General features: G+C 35.1%; 2 protein-coding genes across 2 annotated transcripts in view; both read left to right on the top strand.

Annotated features, from left to right (window-relative positions):
* Window positions 1-21,888, top strand: part of LOC142538732 (uncharacterized) — a 76,781-nt gene extending 54,893 nt beyond the window's left edge. The window contains exons 3-8 of the mRNA XM_075644029.1: window positions 3,099-3,186; window positions 8,397-8,491; window positions 20,959-21,031; window positions 21,148-21,240; window positions 21,359-21,445; window positions 21,789-21,888. Coding sequence (XP_075500144.1) covers window positions 3,099-3,186; window positions 8,397-8,491; window positions 20,959-21,031; window positions 21,148-21,240; window positions 21,359-21,361 — 352 coding nt within the window. The 3' untranslated portion in view covers window positions 21,362-21,445; window positions 21,789-21,888. The remainder of the gene's footprint in view (window positions 1-3,098; window positions 3,187-8,396; window positions 8,492-20,958; window positions 21,032-21,147; window positions 21,241-21,358; window positions 21,446-21,788) is intronic.
* Window positions 21,540-23,555, top strand: LOC142538733 (uncharacterized). Its single transcript, XM_075644030.1, has 3 exons — window positions 21,540-21,578; window positions 21,789-21,865; window positions 23,006-23,555. The coding sequence occupies exons 1-3, from the start codon at window positions 21,540-21,542 to the stop codon at window positions 23,553-23,555; spliced, it is 666 nt and encodes a 221-aa protein (XP_075500145.1).
* The last annotated feature ends 1,371 nt before the right edge of the window (window positions 23,556-24,926 follow it).

A 24,926-nucleotide genomic window follows, 5' to 3' on the forward strand; every position in this document is an offset into this window, starting at 1 on the left:
TCAGAATCAATCATAAAATTATTTTTACAACATAAATTCTTAAAATAATAAAAAAAATATGCGGAAGCGTTTACAACGAAAACTCAAATAAAACTTAAAACCAACATAAAGTCAATTAATTCTTTATTTGTGTCCATCACTAGTCCCAAAATAGGTCATGTTCATCTTCCTCTATCTTATCTTTGGACTTATCTGGTGAGGGAGAGTAAGGGATGGGTGATATGGTCGTCACTCAGTTAGTGGGGGTCTTTCGAGCACATACATAACTGAAGGATCGGCTTTATGCACCTGTGTTGGTGCTTCAAACACAGTATTTTCAATGAGCTGCAATAGCTTGTGTTCCAATAATGTAAACAACGATGAATTAGATCGAGTTTGGTTTTAAACCAAGCGGAAAATACTCGAAATAATCTTTCGTTAAGAAAAAAAATCATTTTAAAGTTTTTAACTTGTGTAAACTGATTAACTGATATAAAGAGGATCAGTTCTTGCGTATATCAGTTCAGTTATGGTGAGAACTGAACTGATAACAACGCGAACTGATCAAATCAATTTGAAAACAATATTTAAACAGTTAAGTACACAAGATATGTTTATGAATGTTCGGAGACTTCAACTGCTTCTACGTCACTCCTTCTACCACCTCGGGTAGGTTCCACTAGAAGAATTTGATTTATACAATGATTTGTACAAACCCACTCAGCTTAGGACTTACCCTACTGCTTAACTGAACTCATAGCCTAGAATAAAAGCAACACCTTCCAGCCAACACTTGTTTAACATCTATGTGTCAAAAGACTACATGCACAAATTTACGTCTTTATGCAAGACTCACTCAACTTATCAGTACGCTCAATTTTCTTTATATGTGAGTGATGGTGTGTGAGCGTGTGTGATAACTGATCTATGAATACAACACGAAAGTATTCTCACTCTGTGAGAATTTTGCTTCTAGACTAAGCAGTTGGCATGCCCTATTTTTCTCTTCTTTTCTGATCTTCAAACACTTGTATATTGATGATCTTGGTCTGATATTTATAGAGGCAATGAGACCGTATACCAAGACTTATCAAATATGTTCGTTGCGATTTGAATTCGTTCCTCGAAATATGTTTGTACTTTTCCGACAGCCATTCTGGAACGTTTTGGCTTTAAGCACTGCTGCAATGTCCATTATTGTCTTTTGACTGGACAAAAGTTTTTCCTCAATGCGCACAGCTGGATTCCATTTGAGTAAGCTTGTCGTGTTCTGAAAACTGATTGATTCCTAACTGATGCTCTGAACTTGTCAGTTGAACTGATCTTGAACTGGTTTGGTGAAATCAGTTGGCTCGTTAGCTGAACTGATTTCATTGCTTAAGTTGAACTGGTCAGCTGAACCCTTCACCAGTTGAGCTCTTCATCGGCTAGGCGGGCTTCTGAAGGTTTTCTGTTGAACTACCTCTCAGGTGGACAATCAGTTGAACCGGTCTTTGATATATCAGTTGAACTGATTTAGTTTGGGCAATCAGTTGGCACTTTTAGTTTGCGTCTCGATAGCTTCAGTTTTGGCTCGATAACTTATTAGTTCGAATCCTGATCAGTTTCAGTTTCTGTGCACTTAGGTAAATTCATTAGAAACACAATAACAAGTTTTGTTAATTATCAAAATCAAAATTACGAATATGAAATGTTCCAACAATAACAAATACATGATTTTCGAAAATACAACATAAAATGCATAACATAATTCTACGACACATCATCAACATAAACATAAGTATAACTTGGTCTAGGCACTGAGATTCCTCTGTTTTCCATGGTTTATTGACATCACTCCTCTAAGGGGACGAAGCCATGTAACGGTTAAAATCCCACCGTGTGAGGGCCATAAACATATCTTGTATTGGGATTCACGTCTGTATCTAGTTGAATCCTCAGAGTGCCAAAACAAAGAACATACGATAATCGTATCAAGAAGGGGTAGAAGAAGAATTGTGCTCGACATAAATTTTGAAAAAAAACCGAAATATTTTATATACAATCTACTTTAAAACAAGCAAACTTACCTTAGATCTGGATGAAAACGTGAAGAACGATTTTTTGTTGCTAGGATTTTCAATCTTTCTTAGAACTAGGCTGTAGCAGAGCTTCGACACTCATCAGAACTGAGAGAGCAAATCTCAAAATTCTTGAGAGCACTAGGGAGCAACTATTCGAAAATTTGGAGTAATTTTCAGATATGATTTTCGAATGGGTTCTCCTATTTATAGGCGTCGACTGCTATCCTGATCATGTATTATCTTGTATTATCTCCGCGTTTAAAATTTTGAATTAAATCTTGAATCTAGGATAATTTATCCTCCCTTATCTATCACCTTAGATAGATTTTCGAAATTATCCCCTTGCCAGGCCTGGAAATTGAAATTCCTAGTCTTATTTTTCATCGTTCGGTAGATCTTTTGCTCTGCAGTACAACTTAATCTTTGCGCTTGAATTTCTAATTTTTCCCTTATGTATTTTCGACTTTGTTGATCATTTATCTTTAAAATAAGACTCTTGATTTTCTTTAAATCTTGGTAGACAATTTTCGAATTTCCCATGCATCCATTTCCTTACCGTGTAGACTTTTATCTATCTTCTTGAACTACCTCTATTTTCGAAAATTCTATGTACATATATATATACACTTGAAAATTTCTAAATCTAAGATTGCATTATGTTCTTGCTTGATCTCCCTTTTATCTTGATCCATATTTGTATCAACATCATCTCAAATCTTATAGCTTTATCTTGTATTTCTTCCTAAATTTCGAAATTATGTCCCATAATTTTCGAAATAGACATGTTTATATATAATATCTCCTTATTTAAATTCTTGGATCTTGGCCTATTTATTTATCACAAAAAAAAAATCAAAATATAGGCTTATCATCAAGTTTCGAATTCCATGAATATTTGTACACCAGGATTTAATTATCCTACACAACTTTAAATCGTCTGGATATGTTAAATAAAAGATCTTAAATAAACTTGGTACAAATTTAAGTAAAAGAATGATATCTGAAGTTTATAAAAATTCACGGGTTTTACACATAACATATATCATTTCTATCTAGGTATCTGTCTCTTCTTGGCAAGTATCATGTGATGACAAAAGCTGCTACATCTTCATTTTTAAATTTGGTTGGCGATGTGCTTTGTCAGGTAAAATCCTATACACACATTATTCATTATACTGAATTGTGGAGACTTTTAGATGAAGTTATTCCTTTTCAACTCCGAGTGGTCTGGGCTGCAAAAATTCTGGATACCTTCTTGGTGTATTATAGCATAAATACTCAGAAATTCTGGATTCTAATGATATCAATTCCTTTTTTGTTTGTGTTTAAGTCTTGCGAGCTTTAAAAAGTATAAATTTTGTTGTGTAAAATATAACAGGTGTTAAAGTCGTCGCATACAAGTAAAATCGTTATGCTGGACATTATTCTATAATTGGAGGAAAACATCGATATGAAATGTTTCCGATGACAGATTGATGAATTTCTAGTTTTTCCATGCAATACCTAAGTTCCACGCATAACAAGTCATGAAAAACCATCTTGAGTTTTGATCTTGTGGCTGCTACCTTTGGCTAGCCATGGGAAGCTTGGATTTATGAAAATGAATTGTAAATCAATGTGGGAGAAGTATGTGAGAGATATAGTGGTTTTTAATGTTGGATCTGGTTTTCTACACGCCCAAACGCAGCGGAAGTTTTAAAATTTTTTATTTATTTTAACAATCAAAATATGATTTGTTTTGGACGCTCGTATGATTTTAACAAAACATACATAGGATGTTAGAAATTATACCTTTGTGAATTAATCACGTGGCTCCAACTAATCCGGTATAAACGGATTAGCTTTTGATGAATCTCTACGAACTTTCTTCGATGAAATCCTTCTATCAAGTCCACGACTAGATAGTATGTTCCTCTTTCAAATTGCACTAGAGAATGTGAAAGAGATTTTGCGTAGGAGAGAAAATTAAGAGAGACGGCTCAAAATTTTCCTTCAAGAGGAAGTGGCCGAATTTTTTTTTCTTTTGGAGGTGGGTCTCTCGAAAATTGGTTGGTGGTGGTGGTAGTAGGGTTTGACCTTTTATGTATTATATATAATTAAATTATAACCTAATTACATAATTAACATTAATGGGTTTGATTTAATTAATTGGGCTAGTCCAACTAGTTTAATTAATTTAATCAAAGCCCATTAAAACTTTAATTATTTATCATGTTGGACTTGTACTCCTACAAGCCCATAAAACATAATACCCACCATATTTAATTTATTAATTAATAAACTCAACTTTTGAGTCTAATAAATTAAATACATTATAAATTCAACATTTGAATTTATTATTTAAATTAAAAATTCAACTCCTTGAATTTTTATCACCTCCAAAATTTAATATTTAATAAACCCAACATTTGAGTTTAATAAATTAATTTCTCAAATTTTATAAATTCAACTCCTTGAATTTATTCTATCAAAATTTAATTATCATAAATTCAACTCCTTGAATTTACTATATAATATAAATTCAAATTCTTGAATTTATTCTCTCAACGGGAACAAACAATCAAGTACTTGTGTGACCCTCAATGGTTCAGGGATACAGTTAGCCGTGGGTTCACAACTATTTGTGACTCAGGACAGAATCCTTTATTCGGGCTTACCCTAGTTAGCCTCATTCTTTTCATCAACACCTTGATCAAGAATGTCAGAACTCATTTCTGATTGCACCCATCGGATCATGGTAAGAGCGTCTAGTAGCATTGCCCCATGATCCCCTAGGTATCACTGATAGTGCCTGCAAGAACCAGTCGATTATGATTAATGTACAGTACGGTCCCTTCATCTCATATATCACGATCGAATCTGCAACCATTGGTTCATCGAGGGTTGCATATTAATTCGATAACTATGTGATAACTTTAACAGTGGCATCGCGTGTACTATTTGGAGAACTCTTTTTCCAACGTACATCTCATACTCTGGCCAGAGATTCCATGCACTATTATTACATCATATCACATAGGATATCCACACCCGCAGGTGAGCGGTGAATCCCCGACTACAATGCACTGGCTCCTATATGTGTCGCAACTGTACCCAACCTCGCCACCTGATGACTCTCCTGGAGCCGGTAAACGAGTCAAAGCACAGCCCTAACATATAGAGCCTCAGTGTTGTCCCGGGTCGTAAAAACTAATGGTGTACAATCATAACAACGGACTTATCCTCTCGATGAATGATAACCACTTGGAAAGTCCGAGGGAGGGTTGTTCGGTATAATCATCATATGACTACACATCTGCATGTTTGGACATCTCTATGTCCTTACCAAGAAACGCAGTACACAACATCACAGATGCTAGTCTCAAGATCAAGCGACCTTTATCCATGTTTTAGGCGGCTAAATCGACTAGGAACGAATTTAGATTATACAGTGTTTACAAACGAGTTTCAACATCGAATTACGATTCATTTGTATTAAAGTATAATGAAGGTTTTTATCTATGTTTGATAACATGGGTATACAGAAAAAGAAATAAAAAACCATGAAATAATGAATTTTATTAAAATAAAGATTGTTAATTACAACTGAGTCAATAAAATCTCTAGCCAACAGTTAACTTGCAGGACATCTACTCTAACATTTAAGACGTTTAAAGATGCTCTACATCTTCTTCCACCCATTCCGTCTACTCATTGCAGAGGAATTCCATTCCTGTTTAAATATTCTACTAATGACTATTTTGGTTTTAATGATGAGTGGTTTATTTTCTGGCTTTGTCCTTATTTTGAAGGTGATCATGGTGCTCACTTTTCCTCTGATTCCAATGGAATTAAATCATCATAAAATCAAAAAAATACTTTTCACTTAATTTTCATATGCCGAATTAGTAGTTGTGTAACTTAAAAAGACCTGATTTTGTTAGAGAATCGGTATCTTATAACTATTAAACTGTGCCATAGTTTCAGAAAACACTTCATATAAAACCTGCATTTGTGATGCCCTTGTTCCATGTTAATTTAAAATAAGAGTTAAAATGGTTTATAAATAGTTGTAACAGACTTCTATAATAACACTACAAGAATAAATGCTTATGGTGACATTCATAAATGTCATCATATTCAATATTTAGTGACATTTAAGTTTTAGTAACACCTCCAACAAATGCCCTCTATTTCAATGTCGTCTTAAACTTCCTGACATTTTTTAATGTCATTATAAGATGTTAATGACAACTTCATACGTGTCACTAATTATTCATATAATGACAATTTTAAATGTCAGAAAAACTCATGTTTTAAATACATTTATACATGCCTTGTTATTATAGTAATAATGACAAATTTATATGTCAGTTAAAATCATTTATAATGACAAATAAAAGTGTCGTGTATGTTATTTATACTGACAATAAAAAATTTGGGAATATTTGGGTTGGATAAATATTGGAGGAGGGAAAAATAGATAAAATAAATGTGGGAATAAAAAAAATATATTAGATTAGTTATCCTGACATTTTTAATTGATGTCATTTTTTAAATGGAGAGAAACAATTATTTTCCCTTTTCCAATATTTATCCAACCAATTATTCTCACATTTATTTATAATCACAATTTTTAGTTTTTTAATGATTTTTACGATGTGGGAAAAATAATTATTTCCCTCCATATATAAAATGACATCAATTAAAAATGACAGGATAGCTATTCTAATATGTTTTTTTATTTTACACATTATTAATTTTTTACAAGTGTCATTATTAAGTATTTGTAACAACATTTAATTAAAAGTGTCTACAAAAAAGTGTCACAATAGCCATTTATTGTTGTAGTGTAACTTGATTTAGCCATTTATATAAAGTAGAGACGAAGATGAAGGTAGTTGTGCAGTCATGCTCGAGTGAGCCTGGCTCGGTGCGTTACAACATTTCTTTTCAAAGACAACATATTCAACTAACTTGCTTGTAAACTTAACATGCTTCTAGTAAGGAAACGAGTGGATGGTGGAATGGAAACCAAATTGATTGGATATGGTTCTGTTTCCAATTTGGTTAAATCTTAAGTGGACTTGAAAATCATGTTGATCGAGAAAAAAGATAAAAATGGCACTTTTGGTAAGAAATTTAATTATTATATTACAAAATATTTTGTCATTCTCAAAATGGAAAAATGAACTTGAATTTAGTTTATATAAATCAAATAGCTCAAATTTTATAAATTAAGTTGTTCATGTATGTCATGCCCCGGGTGTGGGTCCGTGCAAGCATGACTGCACACAATGGACTCATGTGGCAACTATTTCGTACATGTCCTTACTTTACGAAAATAGTTTATCTAATTGTTATAAGAGTCCATTGCCACCACTTAAAAACCATTTTAAACTCTTGATTTCAACCAATGTGGCACAAGACCATCACAATCATCCCTCCTTTAGAACACGACATTCTTGTCGCAGCCTAACCAATTATTTCACTAGCTCTGATAATCTAGAGACAACTCCAACAAGTTTTAGAGGTGGTTCCCATGGATGGAGCATTTTACCACATAAGCTCAAGAGATAACTCTCATAGACGTAACACTTTTTCCTACATATAAGCTACCTCCTGATTTATTCATGTTGGTGACTCTAATTCTATTTTGCTTTGCCTTAAGTTCAGGTCTGTTCTAGCGGGACTAACACGATGGGTATCTATATCAACTATTTTGTATTCATCCATGTTTTACGAAAACTGATAATCCAAGATGCTATAGAAGTCCATTATAACTATTTACAAAACATTTTAAATTCTTATTTTTAATCAATGAGGGACAAGAGCATAACGATGTATATTTTTTTCATTTATGGTTCTACATACTTGTGTTTCGGGTTTCTTATGGAATCAAACCATAATTTGGTTTTTGTTTTTGGGAGATGGTTTGGATGATTTCAGTCGACAATTCAAGACATATCTTTCTCTCGTTGGAAGTATAAGCTTGATCAATGTTTTATCTGTTGAACTATTGCTTAAATTACATGCTCATTACTACTATTTTTTTGGTCCGCACTGGGGATGGAGGAAATGGAAATCAAATCCTTGACCTGACCTTTCTGTATATATGTAAGATATATATAATCATAATAAGTCTGAATATTTATTCATTTTATCTCATTCTTCTTTACTGGCATTTATTACCGTCAGAATTGGACCCACATCGTTATTTCATCCATCGATAGAAACTTGTCATTTTTTCTATAATGGTTGTCCATCCAACCCATTGGTTGTTGGCTGCTTAAGTTACTGTTATGTCTTGCTTTAATTACGAGGAACAATTTTCCTGATTTCATTCATTTTATGTTTGATTTTATAATACCTCAGCTCGTGTTTGATCAAGTGCCGTCTTTAGACTTGAAGAGGATATTTCTCTTCGCATTTTTGGGCCTCGTTTTGGTCGGTCCAACATTGCATTTCTGGTAATGTCTTGAAAGTGTTGTCTATCATACCAATCTAATAATCAACTCTGCTATTATTATTTATAGGCATATTTTATGTTTTTTTTGTGCTAACTATGCAATGTATCTTTTATGGTAATCGTGAAATCTCAACCTTCATACTTGTGACTGTAAATAGTTGTTTCTTAAACTCCTGTTTAACCAGCTCTAGTTTATATTGTTAGAGTAGATGTCCTAGCAAGCCAACGGTTGGCTAGAGAATTTATTGACTCAAGTGTAATAAACAGTGTTCTAAAAAGCGGTAGGCGGGCGGTTATCTACCGCCTAGCGCCTAGGCGACTAGGCGGTTGTCTAGGCGATTGTCTAGGCGGTTTTTTTTAAAGCTTAAATTCATTAAGTGGTTCATGAGTATTATGTTTGTATATGAAATATATATTATTATAAAATTTAAAATTGTAATAACTAATAATAAATATATATTAATAAATTTTTATATATGAATCATCCACATCAGTTTACTACTTTACTACAACCGTTGTACAATGAAAATTAAATTTGTTCAACATTTTTTCCAACATAATATATTGATATTAAACCTAAACATCTAACTCTTCTAGTTCATCCCCATATTTTTCGTGGAAATTCTTCTGTATCGGATTCAAACTCAAAATCCATGGCTTCTTCCTCCTCTTCATCCAATACAAATTCTTCTTCATGAAGTTCCCTTACATCTTCAACATTTGTCTCAACATTTTCATCTCCACCATCAACAATCCATTTTTGTGCCATAGTTGCTTCTTCATAATTTGTTTTTTTTTAAGTATAAACCGCCTAGGTGGATTTTTAATTGTAAAATCGCCTAGGCGGCTTTCGCGCCAGGCGACGCCCGGAGCCTAGGCGGCCGATTAATATGGTGGCGACTAGAAGTTTCGACTAGCCTAAAATCGGGGCGGTTTTCGACCGCCCTGCGCCTAGGCGCCGCCAAGGCGGTCCTATGCTGGAATTTTTAGAACCCTGGTAATAAACAATCTTTATTTTAATATAATTTAACTTTTTATGGTCTTGTTTTATTTTATCCTGTATACCCATGCAATCAGCATAGATAAAGTCCTTGATTATACTTTAATACAAATGAATCAGAATTCTATGTTGAAACTCATTTGTAAACACTGTATAATATAAATTCGTTCCTAGTCGATTCAGCCGCCTAAAACAAGGATAAAGGTCGCTTGAGCTCGAGAATAGCATCTTTGATGTTGTATACCACGTTTCTTGGTAGGGGCATAGAGATGTCCAAACATGCAGATGGGTAGTCATATGATGAGTATACGGAACAACCCTCCCTCGAAGTTTTCAAGTGGTTATCATTCATCGAGATGATAGGTCCGTGGTTATGATAGTACACCATTAGTCCTTAAGACCCGAGACAACACTGAGGCTCTATATGCTAGGGCTGTGCTTTCACTCGTTTACCGATTCTAGAAGAGTCATCAGGTGGCGAGATTGGACAGTTGCGACACAAGTAGGAGCCAGTGCATTATAGTCGTGAATTCACCGCTCATCTACGGGTGTGGATATCCTATGTGATTTGATGAAATAATAGTGCATGGAATCTCTGGCCAGTGTATGAGATGTACGTTAGAGAAGGAGTTCTCCAATTGTACATGCGATGCCACTATTTATTCTCAAAGATGTGTCACATAGTTATCGAATTATTATGCAACCCTCGATGAACTAATGGTTGCAGATTCGATGAGGATATATGTGATGAAGGAACCGTAATGTACGTTAATCATAACTGACCGGTTCTTGCAGACACTATCAGTGATACATAGGGAATCATGGGGCGATGCTGCTAGACGCTCCTACCATGATTCGATGGGTTTAATCAGAAAATGGTTTCTGACATTCTCATGATAAATGGTTGATGCATAGAATGGGGCAAGTTAGGGTAAACCTGAATAAAGGATTATGTCCTGAATCACAAAGAGTTGTGAACCCACGGCTAACTGTATCACTGTTTTACTTGTTCCCGTTGAGATAATAAATTCAATGAGTTAAATTTATATGAAAGAAGTTTGATATGATCAATCGATAAGCTTATAAATGAAGTTTATAAAAGCTTATAGAAATTTTGAGAGCATGACTGCTAAAATAGTCAAAAGGAGTACACCTGCCTCATTTGGACATTGGCGATCTCGAAATTAAAGTGTGCATCATAATAACAATAAGTTGAAATTGTCACATCGATGATGTTGGATCGTCGATCGGGATTATGATGATATTAATATATTGGGAGCATGGATCATAGGCTTGTAAGAGTACAAGTCCATCATTCTACTTTATTAAAGTTTAAATGTTCTTTAATAATTAAATTATATTTTAATTGAGTTAAAATATAACCAATTAAGTTTTTATTAAATATGGTACTGATTTATGGAAATATTCATGATACCATAATTTTAAAAACTTGCACACGAAGCAAAATAATATTAATGCATGATATTTTCGAAACATATGTATTAATATTCGATATTGCATTTATATGGCATGGATTTAGAATCTTTTGTTAACTTAATTAATTGGATTAATTAAGTAAAAATAAAGGTTAGAAATAAAATTAGAAAATTTTATTATTCCAATGGAATGCATTTGAGAAAGATTTTCGGTGATTTGAAAAGAAAATCGAAAAGGACTTTGATTTGGCCTGCAAATATTGTTTAGATTCTTTAACTGACTTAATTAAGCTAATTAATTAAGTAAATTGAAGATTAGAGATGATAAAGAGGATTGTTTATTCTCATTATTTTTGAAGAGGCATCCAAAAGCAAGGGATAAGACTTTCGGCTCTTCCCAGAAATATAATTTAGCTCTAGAAAATTCCTTCTCAAAAATCATGAAAAATTTGGACACTCCTAGTTTGAGGCTGTGCCGGTTTTGGTATTCTGTCTCTACGCAAAAACATCTTCTAATTTTCTAGTGCAAATTAGAAGAGGAACAAGTAATCCGATCGTGGACCTGATTCGAAGTTTAAAGAAGGAGATCGAAAACGTTCGTAGGGATTTACAACAAGAGCTACGTTCGCTAATACCGGTGTAATTTTGGTAAAATTTTCTTACTCCCTATAAATGTTTATTCTATTTAAACCATACGAGTGTCCAAATAATAATTTGAATATCAAAATAAATTTTTAAAACTTCCGCTGCATTTTGGGCAAGAGAAAACTGAAGCCAACATTGGTATCAGAGCCAAGGTTTCTCTTTATCGTATGTTTTAAATCATATTGAATAATTTATTTCTAACCACACAAGAAAATTTTTCAGAAAATTGATGCACTATAAAAATTTATTTTTCCAAAGTATGCAAACTAAAGTGTAACATGCTCTTTTTTATGTCAAATGAACTGTAGATACAGTTTGAGGAAATGATGAATGCTGCTGTCATTCGAATGCACGTGCAAAAGTTGCATTGTGCATGAAACTCATAAAATGATGCACACCACTTTCAAGGAGCTCATGACTACACGCATGCAAGATAGGGTTTTGGCCCATGAGCGTGGTGCACATATATATGGCTGAGCTTATTGAGAATGTGGTGGGCCTGGAATATGTGACTCCTAATGAGTTACTTGATGACATCAAATTGTTGTCTTTCTCTTCCTCATTTGACGGGGTTATGGTGAACTTCAATTTGAATAAGATACATGATAGCTTTGAAGAGCTAGTTAATACGCTTATGACTTATGAGATCACCATAAAACAGGAAAATATTGTTTTTCTAATGAGCCTCTCGTCAGATGAAAATTGGCCCACAAGGTAAGAGAGAGAAATGTTCTGCCCCTCACAAGAAAAACAATCTCAATAAAAGGCGAACTCTGAAGGACACTTAAAGGGTCTACAAAGCCCGATAAGTCAAAATATATTTATTTCACTGCAAGAAGTCCGGACATAAGAAATTATATGAGCCAGAAATATTCTGGAAATGATAAGTGAATGTTCAAGTAAACATGATTTCAACAACAAACAAAAGAAAGTTAGATGATCTAATTCCCGCACAAATATGGCACGCTAGACTAGGTCATATTTCCCAAAGAAGGATGCACAACCTAGTGGGAAAAGTCATGTTTAACTTGTCAGGCATAAATTCTCTACCTAATTGTAAGTCATGTCTAAAAGGAAAAATGACTAAGAATCCATTCAATGGAAACGTGGAACGTGCACATGGTCTACTGGATTTGATCCACACGGACGTTTGTGGCCCGCTAAGTGTTAGCATAAAATTTGGCCATTTCTACTTCATTACCTTTACTGATGACAATTCGAGGTATGGGTACGTTTATTTGATGAAACACAAATCTGAAGCATTTGAAAAGTTCAAACAATTCAGATCTGAAGTAGAAAACCAGCTAGAAAGAAGTATTAAGGCATTTCGATCTGATCGAGGCGGAGAATACTTAAGTGCTAAATTTTTGGGTTATCTAAAAGAGAATGAGATTCTCTCACAGTGAACTCCACCAGTAACACCACAATTGAATGATGTTTCTGAACGTCGAAATCGAACCTTGATGGACATGGTTTGATCCATGATGGGATTCACTGAATTGCTTACGTCGTTTTGGGACTTTGCGCTTGAAACTGCGGCAATGTTGTTGAACAATGTTCATACAAAAGTAGTGGATAAAACACCATACGAGATATGGATGAGAAAACTCCCAAATATTATTATTTGAGAATATGAGGATGTAGAACCCGTAAATTAGACTACGTATAAGCCATGCATAATTTCTAGTATTTAAATTAAAATGATTTTTATTGCATGAGTATTTAAATTCTTTTCTTTAAATTTAATTATTTTATGCAGTAGTTTAATTGTTACTTTTTCAGTTAAATAAGTGAGGCCGGACTGGAGTTGGAGTATTGAGATAAAATTTAATATTAAGAAAATATTCCTAGAATTTATTTTAGATAAATAATAAGTTAATTTAATGTAAAAGAATGCTTGAGGAATTATTTAAGTAATTCAAAGATTTAGTCATGCATGCAAGATAAAATTATTCCTTAATTAATTTATTAATTCACTAAACTATTTAATCGGTAGATAAAACTCTAAAGAATTAAACTACAAGATTTAAGAAATATTTTCCCTCCCGTTATCCTATAATTTTCGGCCATTTCAATTTTGTAGGATTTCAATTTATCAACTCACAATTTTGGTATTCTTTCTTTATCCCTTCTTGGCATAAATAATTCCTTCAACATCAAATCTTCAATAATTAATAATTAAGCAATATTCTCACCCCAATTATCTAATAAAATCGGCCTTCTCCCTTCTTTTAAAAGGTATAAATTAATTTGACAACTCATTCCTTGTTATCTTTCCTTAATCTTTTTCTAGGTAAATATTCTTCCCACTTTTAAATCACTAACAAATAATTAATTAAGCAATTTTCTCCTTGTTCCTAGACACTATAATCGACCAAGTGCACCCTCTAATATCCCTCAAAAAAATCTTTTGATACCATTCTTATTTCCTTATCTCACAAATTCAAAGATAGCAAAGATTATTTGCTCCCTTTATCTTGCAACCTTTCCTTCATCTCCTAGACTCATTTTCTTCTCTCCCTTTCACCGAAATTCAGAGAAATTTTCAGAGTAAAAATCGTGAGAAAAACCGAGAGAAACAAGAGAGAAAAATCGAGTAGAAAAGTGAGAAAGCGAAGCACTCCGTCTCCTCAGCGCCGCGTCGTTGTTTCCTTTTTGTTTTCTTCAAAACAAAAATCCAGGCATGTCTATATTCCCTTTCACTCTTCAATCAAGTCATAATATGATTTTTAAACATTGCATGATTATGTTTTTATAGGCAAAAACCGAAATACATGACAGGATTTTCGATTTAAAACATGTGCATATTTCGGCCCTTCCCTTGTTCTCTCACGGGTTTGGATTGTGTTTGATTGTTTCAGGTGTTGGCTCGATCCTAGGCTCCCAAGGCGGCACCTAGACATGTACTAGGGTGTATTAGGACCATGTTGGTCCATTATTTCAAGCCCCATGCATGTTGGAATTCAGAAATTGACAGCAACTCTTCCCTAGTGTCACTTTGTGTTCGATTTTCTTGTTTGCTGTCAAATGAGGATGATTCTGATCTTGGTTGCCCTAAGGGCTATAGCCATGGTTATATCATCTCATTGGCATGTCTAAGATGAGACCAAGTCGGCCTTTCAAGGCCTGGTCCATGGTTGCATCGGTCTTTCAAAATAAAATAAGAACAGCCCCTTCGACCACTCCATTTTCTGCATGTGTAACTTCGGCTCTATGGGTTGGTGTGGATCTTGGTTGGCTTTTAGCCCTTAGCCATGGTTCATACCATTCCCCTTGATGTCTAGATCATGCCATGGTCAATCAAATGGCCACTAGAATGGTCCATGATAGCAAACGAAGCAACTCTCCCCACTGCGCGCAGGTTCGCCTCTCGGGTGGGAGTTTCGGGTGATCCATGGTGTTGCTTGGATTGTGGCTGGCCTAGGGCCCTTAGCCATGGTTCAATCCACACCTTAATATGTTGGGAAGAGGCTCTGGTCGGTGGTTCAAGCACCAATGGCCATTAGCCTCGCAAACAACGCAAAGGAACGCAAGCGCTGCTGCTAAATTTTTGTGACAGCAAGTTGTGCTTCGATTCAGAGGCTCGTTTGATTTCTTGGTTGGCATTTATCCTATGGACTCGGACTGGACAGTGCCTCATTGAGTTAGGAAGGTCATGTTTTTGGCCGTTCATGATTCGGTTAAGTTTAGAGGTCGTACGAGAATTTACGGTGCAATGTACCAAAGTGACTCTCGAAAGAGCATTTCATGTTTTGGCCTCCATTAACCAAAATTTCGAGTACTGTAATTTTCAGGGAATTATTTCATCATTTTAGGTGTATTTTAATCATGACTAAATGATGGTTTGGTGTTGGTTCGGGTTGGCACGGAGTCATGATTAAATAATAAGTTGTTGGGCGTAATTGTCTCGTTTTTGGGTCCAATTACAAAGTTTTGGTCAAGTTAAACCATTGAATATTTTTCATGTTAAATTTAGGTCGCGGTGAGCCTGGGAACGATCCAACCCATTCGGTAAAATTAATACAGGATATTTAATTATGTTACTTAATTATATTACGTGCATAAAAATATAAAATGTTCATTTTTGAGATTTATGCGATATTGCTTGTGGCCACTTCACTATCATGGGATGGCAGCTTATCATGGGATTATTACTTCACCCGGTGGTCACTTACCGGTTCATGCTCAGTTATTGGTACGGATATCCAGTCCAAGGGCTGTGATGATCTCTACCGCCCAGTATACTGCGGTTTTGTATGATCAGGCGATTCAGTTCAGTTCAGTTCAGGGGCCACTAGCGTAGAACATAATCTCAACAAAAAATTTATGACATGTTATTTTATGACAGGGCTCGATTGAGCAAACATTTCACTTATGATTTTCAGTTCAGTTATGCACGTATTATAATTACTCATGACAAGATATTTTCACTTTGCATGCGATTTTATTATTATTACTCGTTATTTACGATATATGCATGCTGAGTCTTTAGAGTCACTATACTTGATTGTCGTAGGTACTGATGAGGTCGGGATCGAGGGCGGGGACCATTGAACCATCTTGGGTCGGCAGTAGTGGAACCCGAGGACCTCATTTTCAGCATTTACCATTTTTATGCCCAAACATTTTATCTTTTCTTGGATTATTTTAAATTGTTATTTTGCAAATAATAATTACTTCCGCTGCTAATTTGAACATTAAAATTTTTATCAGTTTATTTCATGAATGAGACATTTTATTTATTTAAAGAGAAAATTTTAAATATTTTCGCAAATTTTCAAATACGAATTTCGGGCCTCTACAGAGGATGTCCTGCTTATGTGAATCAGATAGTGGGAGACAAATTAGATAGTAGATCCACTTTATGCTACTTTGTAGGATATCCAAAGAATTCTGTTGAATATTATTTCTATCGTTACAATGAAGAAAAAGTGTTTGTTTCAAGAAATGCCACTTTTTTGGAAAAAGAATTTCTATTAGATTGAAAAAGGAAAGATGATAGAACTTGAAGAAATTCAAGATACTCCCTCAACTGTAGAAGTTGAACCTAATCCCCAACAACCAGTGGTTGAAGTACATGCTCCTAAAAGGTCTGATAGGGTTGTCAGACCACCTGCAAGATATACGCTTCTTCATGAACAAGGTCATGATGAGCCTTGTGTTGGATGTGATCTAATGAACCTCAAAGAAGCAATATCTGATACTGATTCATCTAAATGGCTTGAAGCCATGCAGTTTGAAATGGACTCTATGTATTCAAACCAAGTCTGGACATTGGTGGATCCACCTGAAGGATTCGTTCCCATAGAATGCAAATGGATCTACAAAAGAAAGCTTGGGGCAGATGGGAAGGTATTGGCCTTCAAAACAAGACTGATTGCAAAAGTTTATACTCAAAGGCAATGAATTGTTTATGAGAAAACTTTTTCACCAGTTGCTATGTTTAAGATCATTAGAATACTACTAGCCATAGCAGCATGGTATGACTATGAGATATGGCAAATGGATGTAAAGACTATATTCCTCAATGGAGACATCAAAGAAGAAATTTCTATGTCTCAACCTGAGGGATACACGTTAGTATGAAGTGAGCATAAAGTATGAAAACTTCAGAGATCAATATATGGTCTCAAGCAGGAGTCAAGGACTTGGAACCTCAGATTTGATTGCACTATCAAAGAGTTTGGTTTTGCTAAAAATCCTGAGGAACCATGCGTGTACATGAAAGTTAGTAAGTGCAATGACATTCCTATTATTTTATGTTGATGATATCCTACTCATTGGGAATGATGTAGGATTACTGCAATCAACTAAAGTAAGGTTAGAAAGTAAATTCTCCATGAAAGACATGGGTGAAGCATCCTATGTATTGGGAATACAAATCTATAGAGATATATCAAAGAGGATGCTCGGACTCACCCAAGCCACTTATATTGATGCCATTTTGATGCAATTCTCTATGATAGAGTTCAAGAGAGGATACTTACCAATGTGTCATGGTGTTACTCTATCTAATGCAATGTGCTCCAAGACTGATGGATAGATAGAGATGATGACACGTATTCCATATGCGTCAGCCAATGGTAGTATCATTTATGGTATGATATCAACACGTCCTGATGTTGCTTATGCTCTGAGTGTTACAAGCAGATATCAGGCGAACCTGGTCCAATGTATTGGAAGGCCGTGAAAGATATTCTTAAGCACTTGAGAAGGACTAAGAACTTGTTCATGGTCTATGGGGGTGGAGAATTGAAATTGGAAGGCTACACTGATTCGAGCTTCCAATGTGACGTAGATGATTCGAAATCGACCTCTGGTTTTGTATTCATGCTAAATGGTGCTGCTGTCTCTTGGAAAAGTTCCAAGCAAGACACCGTTGAAGATTCCACCATTGAAGCTGAATACATTGCTGCATCTGCTGCAGTAAAAGAGGCAGTTTGGATGAGGAATTTTGTCCAAGAGTTGGGAGTCATTCCTAATGGAGTTGATCCAGTCCCCGTGTACTGCGACAACACTAGTGTTGTTGTGCAAGCAAAGGAACCAAGGTCTCATCAACGATCCAAACATATACTGAGGAAGTTCTAAATCATCTGGGAGATTGTGGGAAGAGGAGCTATATCAGTCGAAAGAGTCCCCTCTGCAGATAATGTTGCCGATCTACTTACCAAGCCCTTGCCAGGACCATTGTTTGAGAAGCATCGTGAAGAAATGAGATTATAGTTATGGGTAGTTGTCTCTAGGGCAAGTGGGAGATTGTTAGAGTAGATGCCCTGCAAACCAACGGCTGGCTAGAGAATTTATTGACTCAAGTGTAATAAACAATCTTTATTTTAATATAATTTAACTTTTTATGCTCTTGTTTTACTTTATCTGTATACTCATGCAATCAGCATCGATAAAGTCCTTAATTATACTTTAATACAAATGAATTGTAATTCGATGTTGAAACTCATTTGTAAACACTGTACAATCTAAATTCGTTCCTAGTCGATTCAGCCGCATAAAACATGGATAAAGGTCGCTTGAGCTCGAGACTAGCATATGAGATGTTGTGTACCGCGTTTCTTGGTAAGGGCATAGAGATGTCCAAACATGCAGATGAGTAGTCATATGATGATTATACCGAACAACCCTCACTCGGACTTTCCAAGTGGTTATCATTTATTGAGAGGATAAGCCCGTGGTTATGATAGTACAACATTAGTCCTTACGACTCGAGACAAAACTGAGGCTCTATATGCTAGGGATATGCTTTGACTCATTTATCGATTCCAGGAGAGTCATCAGGCGGCGAGATTGGGTACAGTTGCGACACATGTAGGAGCCAGTGCATTGTACTCGGGAATTCACCGCTCACCTACGGGTGTGGATATCCTATGTGATCTGATGAAATAATAGTGCATTGAATCTCTGGCCAAAGTATGAGATGTACGTTAGAGAAGGAGTTCTCCAATTGTACATGTGATGCCACTATTTATTCTCAAAGATGTGTCACATAGTTATCGAATTATTATGCAACCCTCGATGAACCAATGGTTGCAGATTCGATCGGTATATATGAGATGAAGGGACCGTACTGTACGTTAATCATAACCGACTGGTTCTTGCATGCACTATCAGTGATACATAGGGAATCATGGGGCGATGCTGCTAGACGCTCTTATCATGATTCGATGGGTTTAATCAGAAAATTGTTTCTGACATTCTCATGATCAATGGTTGATACATAAAATGGGGCAAATTAGTGTAAGCCCGAATAAATGATTATTTGCTGAATCACAAAGAGTTCTGAACCCACGGCTAGCTGTATCCCTGAACCATTGAGGGTCACACAAGCAATTTTTACTTGTTCCCGTAAAGAGAATAAATTCAATGAGTTGAATTTATAAGAAAAAAGTTTGATATGATCAATCGATAAGCTTATAAATAAAGTTTATAAAATCTTATAGAAATTTTGAGAGCATGACTGCTAAAATAGTCAAAGGGAGTGCATCTGCCTCATTTGGACATTGGTGATCTCGAAATTAAAGTGTGCATCATAATAACAATAAGTTGAATTTGTCACATCGATGATGTTGGATTGTCGATCGGGATTATGATGATATTAATATAATGGGAGCATGGATCATAGGCTTGTAAGAGTACAAGCCCATCATGCTAATTTATTTAAGTTTAAATGTGCTTTAATAATTAAATTATATTTTAATTGAGTTAAAATATAGCCTATTAAGTTTTTATTAAATATGGTATTGATTTATGGAAATATTCATGATACCATAATTTAAAAAACTTGCACACAAAGCAAAATAATATTAATGCATGATATTCTCAAAATATATGTATTAATATTCGAGATTGCATTTAACATGGCATGGATTTAGAATCTTTAGTTAACTTAATTAATTGGATTAATTAAGTAAAAATAAAGGTTAGAAATAAAATTAGAATATTTTATTATTCTAATGGAATGCATTTGAGAAAGATTTTCGGTGATTTGAAAAGAAAATCGAAAAGGACTTTGATTTGGCATGCAAATATTGTTTAGAATCTTTAATTGACTTAATTAAGCTAATTAATTAGATTAGAAATAATAAAGAGGATTTTTTATTCTCATTATTTTTGAAGAGGCGTCCAAAAGGAAGGGACAAGACTTTCGGCTCTTCCCAGAAATATAATTTAGCTCTCGAAAATTCCTTCTCAAAAAGCAAGAAAATTTGGCCGGCTGTGCCGGTTTTAGTGTTCTATCTCTACGTAAAAACATCTTCTAATTTTCTAGTGCAAATTAGAAGAGGAACAAATATTCTGATCGTGGACCTGATTCGAAGTTTAAAGAATGAGATCGAAGAACGTTCGTAGGGATTTACAACAAGAGCTACGTCCGCTAATACTGGTGTAGTTGGAGCCAAGTGAACAATTTACTAAAGGTAAAATTTTCTTACTCCCTATGAATGTTTATTCTATTTAAACCATACGAGTGTCCAAATAATATTTTGAATGTCAAAATAAATTTTTAAAACTTCTGCTGCATTTTGGACATGAGAAAACCGAGACTCAACATATATAACACTAGAATGTTGTTCATGATGAACTCTATAAATCTTGCAGAAAAACTTGGGGTTTTCTATCGAGCTTCTATGAGTTCTCATTTCTAAACTTGATTAAACTGACAATTATAGTGATATGTGTGAAGGATTCAAATTTTGTATATTATGTTATGGAACTGAATTTCCATGACTATGAGTGAGATTCCTCCTATCTTGGAGTATCTTCAGTTGGTGTTTGAATGCCCAACAACTCAGAATAGATATTCATTAATTATTTGCTTATTTATATATTTATTATAATATAATTCAGATGAACTGATTTCTCTTTGTACTCATTAAGGTATTTATTTTTGAGTAAATTGATCACAGCCCCCGGGGCTTCTGGTGCTTGCTTGAGGCTTCTCCTTGACCAGGTTACACTGTCTTTGGCTTCTTGATTACATTATGATAATTCTATAACAATATATTGCAAATAAGTTAATTTAACCTCGTAAGTAATTTCATCAACTGTTGATTTTATCCAGCGCAGTTTATTTTCTCTCCCATTTTTATTGGAACTTTCCTAGCTGCATTAATGTCTCTCGAAGGAAATCCGTCTCTTGTGATCCCAAAGCTACAACAGGTATTGTTAAAGATTCTTATGTGCATATACTAAATCCGGGTACCATTGAATGGAAGAAAGATTTGGCTGTTTTATGATGAAGAGTTCTCAAGAAAATGTTTAATCATTTAATTTAGAGTAGTGGTTCTCCTCAGTTCTAGCAAATTGGCAACTATGGATACCTTTCCAGTTCCTTAACTTCCGGTTTGTACCACAGAAATTTCAGGTTTGATTTATTTCTGAAGACATTTCTTGAATTCATTGTTTTGTCTATTTAACGTGAGACGACAAAATGTTCTTGCTGGGATTCTGGGAACATCATGGAAGTACAAGAAGTAAATGCCATAGGCACATCTAGTGTAAGATCGTTGGACCAAATTACTGTTCGAAAGCTATAGTTTGTGGCAATTCTGTAACTCAAATATTTTTAAGAATACAACAATCCAGATGTTTTTTTATATCACAGTGCCACCACATAGGCAGCCTCGTATTATAAATTATAATAGGGATTTTAAGAAAACATTTATTTGCAGTGGCTAGTTTTATTTGGTATTTCACCAAACGAACAGGTCCTTGCTGCAAACTCTATTGCCTTGATATGGAATGTAATTCTGTCATATAAAGCATACAAAGATGTTGCAGTCAAGTAGGTAGGTAAACTTATTTTTCCTCTATCTATATTATGCCAATTTAATTTATCAGAGAATTTAGCATATCTTGAAATACTCAGCCTAATACGATTCACCTGTCTTTCATTTTCCTGGAATTCATACATTTCTTGAACATGTAATCTATATTCTCACACCATTTTTCCTTGCTATAGCTTAATTCAGCTTCTTCTTTAAAGAAAGGTTTTCTACAAGAGTCACCCATGTCTATGTGAAGCATAGACGAGAAATAAGATTTCGATTTTAAATGATATATTTTATTTATTTTCCTAATAGAGTTTTCCTTGTTGATATTATTAAGCAAATATTTAATATGATTTTGCGTTCCTTAAATAATGAGATCTTAATTCAAGAGATATGGTATTAGCATTTAAAAAGAGTTTATTCCAAATAAAACTCTCACTTTCCTTGTATTTTAGGTTTCCTTGAGTAGATATGATTCTTCACCTATAAATAAGAGGTAAAGCTCGCTGATGAAGGTGGCTTCGATATCGACCATTCAAATACACACGTTGCAGAGATTTGCAGAGAAAAATTATTCACAAAGCCGTTGCTGTTTGGAGTGGTGATTCCCATGTTAAGCTGAATGTTGCCAACATCTACAGACAACATCCGTAACGGTGTTGACTAAAGATTGCATCTAGTTGATAGTGATTTCCGGGATCAAGTTTTGCTTTCTTGATTACGTTTATTTTTGTTTTGGTTATTTATTTTAGAAAGCTTTATTTTCTCAAATTGTTGAGGAAATTGATTTTGGTACAATCACTAGTGTTAAGTTTTTTTGTAAACGATTGAGTTTTCTAGTGATTAATTTTTGCCATAAGGTACCGCACAAGTATTTATACTTGTGCATATTTTAATCGCGTCCATCTATTTATTTCAAGTCAATTTGTGTTATAAAAGTTAATTTTTCGCTGCATGTAGATGTTGTCCGAGATGTTGTAACATCTGGCACAACATTTAATTCTGACAAAACACAAATTTACTATTTTACATCCCATTCTGATATTCTCATTAATTTACGTATCTGTCGGACAAAATAATTCTTACAAGTGGTATCAGAGCTGATTCTTGATATACTAAGTGCTGATTCTGGTTTTTTTGTTTTTGTTTGACAGAACTAATCCGATGGACAATTCATTTGCAAGCGCGGCACTTCGACCACCAGTTCTAGATGGTACCAATTACAGCCTATGGAATGTCAAAATAAGATACTATATAAAATCTCTAGATGAACGGGCATGGGAGCGTGTCATCAATGGATGGACTCCACCAGTCATGATAGATCAAGAGGGTGACAAATGGCCAAAGCCTGAAACTGACTGGACTGCTGATGAAGTGCAAAATTCGAACCACAACTCAAAGGCTTTGAATGCTATATTCACATCGGTTGACATGAACATGTTCAGTTTAATCACAAACTGTACTTCGGCTAAAAGTGCATCGGATATTCTCCAAAGTCACTGTGAAGGGTCTGAGAGTGTGCGACGAACCAGATTAAGGATGCTTACTTCCAAATTCGAGATGATGAAGATGGAAGAATCTGAGAACATACTTGAGTATGATCGTCGCCTGCGGGAAATTGCAAATGAGGCATTCAGTGTCGGAGAAGCTATCTCAAATGAGCGCCTAGTTAGCAAAGTCCTTCGTCCGAAAGATTCAACATAAAAATTTGCGCAATAGATGAGGCTAAGGACACTTCTAAGATGGCATTGAAAGACCTTATCAGTTCATTACGTACTTTCGAGATGAACTTGGACATGCAGAAGAAGGATAAAGGGAAGACAATCGCACTCCAAGCTTCAAATGACTCATATAATGAACTCCTTCAAATATCTCAAGAAGTCAATGATTCTGATCTCTGCGAGGATTCTATATCCTTTTTCACAAAAAAATTTGGTGATTACTTGAAAAGGATCCGAGATAAAAACAAGGATGCACAACCATCTAAATTTCCTAGCCTTCCTGCACCTGAAAAGTCACAAAAGTTCCCTGTCAAGCAACAAATTCATCCAAGGAATGAAGGCAAGGGACAATAAAATTTAAAAAGGTATGACTCGGTGCAGTGTAGAGAGTGCAAGGGATTTGGACACTATGCCAATGAATGTGCTAACCGATTGCGAAAAAGCAAAGGCTACAATGTGTCTCTAAGCGATGACGAATCCGATGCTGAGGAGAAATCCACTGATGAAGAAAGTCAAACCTCCTTGACTGCACTATTTACAGAAAATCGCTGGCTGCAGGTGAATCATTTAGGTGTTGCCCTAGGTGTTGCCACACCTGGCCGCAACATCTGCAAAAATTCAGTATGTTTGAAATCCACAACTTCTGGAAATTTGAGTGGAGATGATGAATCAGAAGCTGATTATGAAAAACTCACTCTTGAGAGTGTGCAAAAGCTTTATGAAGAGCTGTTTGAAGATTGAACCAAAAGAAACAAGTTGAACTCAAGTCTCATGAAGGAGAACGTTGAACTAAAAGCCGTAGTTGCCAAACTTGAACTAATTTTGAGCAAAAAGGATTTGGAACTTTATAAGACCAAAGAAGAACTTCAAAAGGCAACTGAGACCTTGTCCAAGTTTAATTCAAGCACATCCAAGCTTGAATCCATACTTTTGATGGGAAGAGATGACAAGAAAGGCTTAGGGTTCAAAGACAGTGTGTGTGAAATAGGTGAATCTTCCAAGTCTACTGTTTTTGTGAAGGAAAAAGCTGATACATCTCCACAACCACAATCCAATTCACCAATCAAAAGCTCTTCATCAAAAAGACAACATGTTGCACTCGCTCCAAAGAAAAGAAAATGCAGGTATGTATGTCACTACTGTTTTAAACCTAGACATATTAGGCCCTACTGTTTTAAACTCAGGGATGATCGCAAGAATCAAAATTCGAGTCGGATGTTGCCCCGAATGTTGTCCAACACTTTCCGCAACACCTCCCACCATCGACCTACAGTAAGACAAATTTGGGTCCCAAAAGTAAAAACTCACTGTAAAGTTGTTTATACCTCGTTAAAAACTAACACTGCAGGTCATT

This window comes from Primulina tabacum, chromosome 3 (assembly GCF_025594145.1).
Source record: "Primulina tabacum isolate GXHZ01 chromosome 3, ASM2559414v2, whole genome shotgun sequence".
NCBI classification, from domain to species: Eukaryota; Viridiplantae; Streptophyta; class Magnoliopsida; order Lamiales; family Gesneriaceae; genus Primulina; species Primulina tabacum.